The sequence below is a fragment of the Heliangelus exortis genome, chromosome 4 (genome assembly GCF_036169615.1).
Source record: "Heliangelus exortis chromosome 4, bHelExo1.hap1, whole genome shotgun sequence".
Taxonomy (NCBI): domain Eukaryota; kingdom Metazoa; phylum Chordata; class Aves; order Apodiformes; family Trochilidae; genus Heliangelus; species Heliangelus exortis.
Genome location: NC_092425.1, coordinates 26,764,160 through 26,772,819, shown reverse-complemented (window position 1 = coordinate 26,772,819; position 8,660 = coordinate 26,764,160). Strand labels below are relative to the sequence as shown.

General features: G+C 51.8%; 1 protein-coding gene across 1 annotated transcript; it reads left to right on the top strand.

Annotated features, from left to right (window-relative positions):
• Nucleotides 1-4,825: 4,825 nt before the first annotated feature.
• On the top strand, nt 4,826-6,710 carry GSX2 (GS homeobox 2). Its single transcript, XM_071744265.1, has 2 exons — nt 4,826-5,407; nt 5,599-6,710. The coding sequence occupies exons 1-2, from the start codon at nt 4,933-4,935 to the stop codon at nt 5,937-5,939; spliced, it is 816 nt and encodes a 271-aa protein (XP_071600366.1). The 5' UTR covers nt 4,826-4,932; the 3' UTR covers nt 5,940-6,710.
• Nucleotides 6,711-8,660: the final 1,950 nt, after the last annotated feature.

The window sequence follows — 8,660 nt, the reverse complement described above, 5'->3', positions numbered from 1 at the left end:
GGAGGGGTAGTGGCGTCTCGGCCTCGGCTCTGCCCTTCTTCCCCTGGGCAGCGAGCAGCTGGGCCGGTGGCACTGCGCAGTCCCGTCCCCAGGGCACGGCTCTCATCCCCGGCGCGGCGGTCGCCGGCTCCTGCCCTAAATGAGATTCTTTGAAATCCTCCCCCCGACACCAAAAAAAAAAAAAAAAAAAAAAAAAAAAAAAAAAAGTGAATTTTAATGTTACACCCTTATCTTTGGAGGAGCGCGGTTTTCTTGAGGCGGCGACGTCGCTTGTTAAACAATCAGCGGCTGAGCCCCTGAAAGGAGAGGCATTGCACCCTTCTTGCTGAATGCACTTCTTAGTGCATATAACGCCAGGGCCTTTTGATGTCTCACAATGCATGTTACGCCCAAAGATTGTCTCTTTGGACAGATCTACAACGCTTGGCTTCATGTTTGGAAGTTAAATGGACAGCGAGGTTGTTGAAACTCCCACGCTTTAAGCTAGCACAGACACTCGGTACGTTCGCCCCTTACTTTTCCATGAGTTAAAGAGTCAGGGGTGGAGGGAAGGGGCTGCGGGGCGGCCGTTCCCTGGCTTAATCCGCGCTCCGAGGCAAAGCGGTGAGAGAAACAGCCCAGCCTGAATTTTTCCTCTCTTTTCTTTACTTTATTCTTTGGCAGCCTTAACACAAGAGCTATGAGCAAAGCGTGCGTCCGGCGTAGGTAGCTTGTGTCTGAAAGTCTCTGGCAATGTTGCTCCTCCATGAAATCAAAATTTATGATTATTCAAATGTTGGGGACTGTGAAAAGAGAGGAAGAAAGAGAGAAAATTAATATTGCAGCTGTTCTTCTGATTAATGAGAGATAATTGCTCATGAAAAGTCACCCCTGTGGCATTTTGTTGTCTCCTGGATCTTTGTTCTTTTCCACTATTATTGAGGACTTTCTTGAAGACTAAGCGGTTCTTTTCAATTTTTGGTATTCAGAAAGTGTTGCTTGGTTACAGATAATGGAGAAATCTCGGGCTATATTGGGTAAGATGTGCCACAGACAGCAATATCACAATGCCACTTTCAGAAAAGGATGGATACAAGTTAACGATGCGCTTTCAATAAAACATTAATAGACTTGTTCACGCTTTTATAATGACCTCCTTAATGGGAGCTGGGGGCAAGTCCTGTCTTTTGCTTGCCTTCACTTTACAAAACCCTGCTTCGAGATTGCCAATCGCTTTGGAAACTAATAGGAAATCAATGTTAGATTAGCGAATAAATGCGATTACAGCGCAGGAGCCCGCGGCCCCTCGCTTGCCCACGCAGGGCTTGATTTTGAGCGGGGCTTTGCCACCCAGGGACTGATCCAGCCCGCGGTGTATCCAGCCCAGCGCCACCGCATGTCCCCCCGCCGCGATGTTCACCACCACGGCAAGCACCGCAAAGGTTGCTTTGGTGGTTTTTTTTTGTTGTTGTTGTGGTGGTGGTGGCGGTGCTTTTTGTATGCGTGTGCGTTTTGGGTTTTGGGGTTTTTTTTGTTGGTTGTTTTTTGTTTTTGTTTTGGGGGTAGGCTGTTTGCTTCGTGTTGGTTATCTTTTTTTTCGAGGAGTGGGGGGAGTTTGTGTTTGGATTTTTTTGTTTGTTTGTTTGTTTTTCTGACAGAAACGCCCCGGGCTGCGGCGCTTTCCACGGGGGCAGCACCTCCCGTGAACTCGGCGGAGATGAGCGCCTGAAAGCTGGAGCTTTCTGCGGGAGGGCACTGCTTTTTCTTCTGTCGGGAGCTTCAGGGGTGGGGGGAGGGAAGAGAAAGAGTTGCTTTTGTCATTTAAGCCGTGAATCTCTTCTACATAAAGGTGTTAGAGACATCTGGAAGAAAAGAGGGACCAGCACCCAGTCCTGCGCTCGGCGGACCAGGGGAGCGGCTCTGATGTTCTTTTTGAACTGCTCCACTTTCAAAAGGGGGCAATTTCGTTACATTCTCATTTGTTACACTGTCTTGAACTAAAGGCAGACAAAGCTATACTCTGTCACCCCGAGCAGAATGAAGGGAATCAAAGGATTTTCCCTTAAAAGGACTAATTTTCTCCTTGAATTATGAAAGTAATGGCTAGGTAACAGCCTGTGCTCTGTACCCAACTGCTTAATACCTTCTAAATCCTTCCACGTGGCTCTCCCAGTCGTAGCAATTAGAGCTCATTATAGGCTCATAAGAGCTCTCATTTCGGGGATTACTTAATGGACAATGAAATTTTATCAGACAGAATTATTGAAAAATAAAATTGTAACGAGGCCGATGTGATGTGGGCGCACGCCTTACATCATTCCGCCTGGTTTGGGATATCTTTGCTTTCAAATGACTTTTTTTTTTTTTTTTTTTTTTGCTCTGGCTTTGAGGGGTGGAATTTTCTCTGTGGGTTTGCTTTTTGATTTTTATTAATTTTTATTTTTATTTCTTGTCCTCTCTTCCATCACGGCACTTGGTTTGTTATAACAATTACAAACTGCAATTTTGATCCGACTGTTGCTCTGTCCGCCTTCCCTTAAGACAGCTCACTCACCAGATCCACTCTATCACTGCAGATAGTTTTTTCCACTCAGGACGATAGGGATTTTTTAATGATTCCTTTGCAGGATAGGCTCTCGTAAAAGATATAAATAAATAAATAAATAAATAAATAAATAAATAAACCACAGTGATTTGCTCAAACCCCCGTGTTTTGAACGGGGCAAGGTGCGCGAAATCCCAACTGTGACCGTGATTAACATCTCACCGGCCCCACCAGAGCGCAGGAGGCAGAGCTCCCGGGAGCCCCTTCCGTCGTATCCCGGGACCGTAGTTCCCAGCGCCCCAAGAGCCGGAGGCCTCGGGGGCGGCCCGGGCCGCGGTACCGGACCCCGCCGCTTCCAGGGCTCTGGGGCCTGGCGGCTCCGGGGCTTCGGCTGAGCCCTCATCAGCAGTTTGGGGAAAAGTAGGTGAGTTCGGAGCCGACCCGCCTAAACCCTGCGAGTCCCTAATTGTTGTCACAAGACGCGGGATTAGCGCATTGCTGGAATAGCTTTCTGTTTACACTCCGGAGCCCCGCCGGCCGGTAAACACTTTCTAATTGAATTCTAATCACATTCAAATAGCTCCATAACCAGCCTCAGCTGCAATTCATAAAACTTTAATTGCCATCCATAAATCCTGAGATCACCGAGTGCGGAGTGTCCCTAAAAAGGCTGTTGCATCCTTCTCACTCGGGGCCGTCGAGGGCGTGCCGGAGGGGGAAAAAAGGCGAACAGGGCTGGGGTTGAGCTAGCCCTTGCTCGGAGGGGGTGGGGATGGCACTGCATGAGGCAGCATGGGGAGGAAGACTGGACAGCAGGGTGAGACCTGGTCTCTTACCAAGGCTCGAATTGTACCGCTGGGCCTCTCTGGTCCCAGGGGCGAGGAAATGCTATTTCCATGAGAAGGCGGGCAGCAATTTTATTTTGCCGGGTTTAAACAGCAGGGGAGTGGGTGTGCGGGAAGACTCGTAGAGGATGTCCATGTCCCGATCCGGCCCTCGTAGGCGACAGCAGCTTCTAAACACGTTACAGCTATTAATTCACTCTCTCGCCTCTGCTCAGCCTCTGGTAATCAGGCGTAGTGTGTGTTTTCTGCTTTAGAGCACAGTTGTCACTTCCCTTTCCCGAGTCAAGTGGGATGGGATCTGAGGTTTTAAACGCCGCTTCTCATCTGCCAAACAAGAGCACGATCGCCCTTCTATTAATGATAAGTCTCTTCTTAAACTCCCATAAAACAGGTCATTGGAAAATCGTGTAATATACTGCGAAAAGCTTGGCTTTTTAATGCAATCTGAAATGCTTCGGAGCCACCGACCGTATTTAGCTGTTTATCCAATTTTACTTTGAATGATTGCTTCAGCAAACTTGGTGGAGATCAAAGAATCTCCCCCCTGACATGTTCGCTTTTCATTAGCGCTGTGCTGCAATCCTGAAGCAGTCGGGGAAGTTCACTTGGAAGTTTTCCGTTTTGATACCATTTGGCTGAGAAGTGTCCAGATATTTGAAGGCTTTGTCTGTAGGAGTAATTGCCAATTTGGCAAGATTCACTCGGGGTGAAAAGGGCAAGGAAAAAAAAAAAGAAAAAAAGAAAAAAAATCAACCCACCCTACATGCCCATGTATGCGCAGGCACATATACACACGCGATCCCTAATTTTTTATCTATGTCTTTATCCGTGCCTCTGGCTCCTCTAGTGCGGGAAGGGCCTCCTGGAGGAGTCCTGCTCCAGGGAGTAGAACGGACCGGGGAAAGGTGCTGGCGTCGAGACCTCCGTGAGTGTCACAGCCCCCGGGGGAGGAGGGGGGGATGTCGGTGTTGATTATCTTGTTTTAGCGCATCACCTGTTCCCCTCCCTCCCTCCCTCCCTGCGGGGAAAGGAGCGTGCTCCTCGGGGAAAATCCCCACGCAGAAGCTCTCTCCGGCTGATTTTCCACACACACCCGGGTGTGGTGACAGGAGGATGTGTGCGGGACGTGTGACGGGGCCGCGGCGGAGCCCGGGACAGCCGCCCCCTCCCCGGCTCCCTCGTTCCTGTAATTTATCGGAGGCGGAGGCGAAGGACTGAAGTCAGTCATCGGGCAGCGAGCGAGCACGCACACTTTGGATGTGGGGGGTGGGGGGCGCTATGCCTCCCCCCTCCCCTCCGGCAACCTCTCCTGCCGTCCTGGGCAGCCGGGGAGATTTAGATCTGCGAGGCTTTCAGCCATCACGTGTTTAAATAGTTGATATAAAACCCCGGCGCAGGGGATCCAGGCGGGGGGACTTTAAGACCAGCCCTCTCCAGGGACCCTTTTGTTCAGCTCTCAAACATAAGCACCTTCTCGCCTCGCCAGGACTTCAGTGGCAACTTGGCCAAGCTGAAAAACCAGGACTTTGGGAGAGCCGCCCCCGGCTTCGGCAGCCCTCCGAAATGTCCCGTTCATTCTATGTCGACTCCTTAATCATCAAAGACTCCTCGAGGCCGGCTCCGTCCCTGCCTGAGCATCACCACGGCCAGGACTTCTTCATCCCTCTCAGCATGCCTTCTCCCCTCGTCATGTCGGTGTCGGGCCCGGGATGCCCGTCCCGCAAGAGCGGCGCGTTCTGCGTCTGCCCGCTCTGTGTCACCTCGCACCTGCACTCCTCCCGCGGCGCCGGGGGCGGCGGGGGCGGCGGGGGAGGCGGCGGGGCCATTCCCCTGCTCAAGAGCCAGTTCCCTGCCTCCGCCGGCGAGGCCCAGTGCTGCCCGCGGGCCGGACACCCTCACCACCCGCCGCAGCACCCACCGCCCGCGGCCGCCGTGCCCGCCGCCGCCGCCTTGGGGCACCCAGCGCATCACCCACCTGCCTGCTCCGCCACCACCTACAGCGTCAGCGACCCCCGGAGATTTCACTGCCTCGGCATGGGTAGGAGCTCCGCGGCCGCCGGGGAGGGGGGTCAAGAAACAGGAGAAGGGGTTCACCCGAGGGTGCCTGAGGGGGGGAGCGGTTGCCCCAGGGCGGAGAGCTGCGGGAAAATGTCTTTTCTCTCTTTTTTTTTTTTTTTTTTTTCCCCTTTCCCTCCGTCCTACCTAAGTTCTCCCTTCTCTCCCGCCCAGGAGGGTCCGATTCCAGCCAAATTCAAAACGGGAAAAGGATGAGGACAGCTTTCACCAGTACCCAGCTCTTGGAGCTGGAGAGGGAATTCTCCTCCAACATGTACCTGTCCCGCCTGCGGAGGATCGAGATAGCCACCTACCTGAACTTGTCCGAGAAGCAAGTGAAAATCTGGTTCCAAAACAGGAGGGTGAAGCACAAGAAAGAGGGCAAAGGCACCCAGCGAAACTCCCACGGAGGCTGCAAGTGCAACATCAGCCAGGGGCATTACCCCAGATCGGAGGATGAGGAGTCTCTATCCCCCTCATCGGCTACGGAGGATAAAGAAATCTCCCCGTTGTGAACCCTGCCCGAAGCTCCGCTCCCACCTCCGGGGCCCAGCCCGGAACGGGGCTGTGGCACAGAAGCTTACCTGGCACCGCTGCCCCGGGGACAGCAGCCCTCCGACCCGCAGTGGGCTGGCTCTCCACATTTGGGAGGTTCATTTCCATCCCTTCGCAGTAATAAATATATATATATAAATATATTTTTGGAAAGTAAATGATTTAGTCATGAGAGTTCAACTAAAATGTTATTTATGTAACCCCAGGAGCGGGCACCTGCTCTTCCTAATATGTAACACGGGGCTGGACTAGCACGACCCAAGGTGTCTCCCCCCGCCTTCCTCACAGGCAATATAAAGGTAAAACAAAGCAAAACAAAAAGCAAACCTGAAATCCAAGCAACCAACAAAACCGTGTTTGGAACCGAAAAACGAGGTATTAAAAAACTGAAAAACAAACAAAAAAAACCTGTAGGGCTGAGAACTTCCTAGACGGACCTCCTAGCAAAAATAAGAAAAGAAATAAAGATCGGTCGTTCGAGTATGGGACGGCGGTTTGTTTGTGAATAGTTTTTATATTAAAAAATATTTATATTTATTTAACTGAATGAGATCAGACGATAATTTTTTTTTCTTTTTCTTTTGCTCCCTAATGCCAGCCTCGTCCAAGCCGCGAAGGTGGACTGACTGGGACAGGGTGCGTTTCTCCTCAGTCCTTTGTACGGTGAAAACACTGGTGTATATGTGTCAGACCTCCTTAAAAACTAGAAATAAATGTCATCGGCTAGTAAACCCGAATATGTGTTTTGTTCCCCCGTGACTCGGGCTGCCTAGGAAGGGAGGGAGGCGGAGGAATGGGGGGAACCCCGCTCCGGCCGAGCGGAATGCTAATGAAGCCTGTTTTCTGAGGCGAGCAGCTTTGTGTTACTTTACAGCCGGAGCCAGCGCACGCCCTCGCCGCGGCTGACAGCTTTCTCCCGTCTGCTGGCCCGGCGGCACCGCCACGGGGACCACCGGCTGATGCTGGCCCGGGGCCGCCGCTGCCGCCAGCGGGGCCAGGGAGAGGGGTTGCACGCCGGGACACCCCAGGCCAGGACACCTCTCGCCGGGACACCAGAAGACGGGACACCCCGGGCCGTGACATCCCGGGCCGGGACATCCCGAGTCAAGCCGAGGCGATGGTGCCCAACCCGCCCGGCACCGGCTGCTCTTTCCCCACGCAGCACGTCAGCCCTTCACCAGGCTGAAACTCCACTTGCGTTATACCGGGATGGTGTTCATCAGAAACCAGGGAAATTTTTTATTTAATTTTATTTTTCCCTCAGGCGCGGAGACAGCATCCAGGCATTTCGGCGTGGATTTTTCGTTCAGGCACCCTTCGCAGGTTCTGAGGCAGCGCCGAGGGCAGAACTACTCCGGGGGGGGGGGGTGCCCCACAGTTTGCGCTGGGCAGTGCCCGGCTAAGGGCCCCATCCTGCTTCTGCCTTGGGCCGTCCCGAGCTTCAGTCAGGGTACTATGATCCAGAGTGGGATGCTGGAGCTGGGCAGTCCCAAATGAACCTCTTTTAAACTTTTTTTCCTAGTTTCTGCAGTCCTGGCAGGCAGTATATGAGCAAATCCGAAGTGCCTTTTGCATGCTGTGCTATTTAAAATTCAGACCTTTTTTTTGAGTGGGTTTCCCACTAACCCCACCTATACTTTTGACTTCAGCCTCTGAAATTATAGCAAAATCTTTTAAGTGAATAATTCACAGAACAATTCCTATATTACTCATCTTTGATCCTTAAACTTGGAGCTTTGGCTCTAAGGTATGTCTCCAATTTCATTGACTTGCTCTGCTTCTAATCAGATAACAAATAATAAGCCTGACTATCACTGCAGTTGCAGCATGAGTAACCCCAGTGCACTGGATGCTAGAGGGAAATGCTCACTGAGAATAGTTGCTGAGGAAGAGGGCCACACTGCAAGGTTTTTGTGTATGCTTCATCCCTGGAAGTACTCAAGCCCAGATTGGACAGGACTTTGAGCAACCTGGTCTATTGGGAGGTGTTCCTGCCCATGACCGGGTGATTTGAACTGTATTATCTTTAGGGTCCCTTCCAACTCAAACTATTCTGTGATTATATGACTATGATCCTGGAGGAGAGAACTGTTGCGTGGACAGGTCTTGTACAAGACAGAGAGGGCATGGTGTGGGCACTACCCAGCAGTCCAGCCCAGCTGCAGAGCCTGGGGCAGATCCAGTGCTCAGCACACTCACAGTGTAACAGGAGGGGGAAGGAAGGGCAGGACTGAAGTTTCTAGCCTAGACTTGGAAAAAAAAAAAAAAAACAGACAAAATCTTGACCTTCCTTTTCAGCACCCAAGTGGTGGCTCCCTCTCTTGCCAGGCTGGGGGGACCAAGAGGCTGGTGGGATTTCTGGCTTCCTCCCAGAGAACCTCATGGGAAGCCAAGATGAAGGGGTTGCTTTTTTTTACCCTAAAATCTTCTGGGGTGGGGCCTGGAGATTATTGTTCTACTTCAGTTTCCTGTGTCTAGCTTGCCCCTATAACCTAACCTCACCAGATCTTTTCCAAGCTAGAAGCTCTGCGAGGAGCAATTAGCACCACAGGACCACCCTTTTGAAGTGTTATCCCTGTCCTGGAATAGGGAGAAGTCAACAGGTCTGCAACAGCCTGGGAAGGCAAAGCTGTGCTGGGGCAGAAGAAGTATCATGCCCTGGGTGATACTGCAGGACTCAA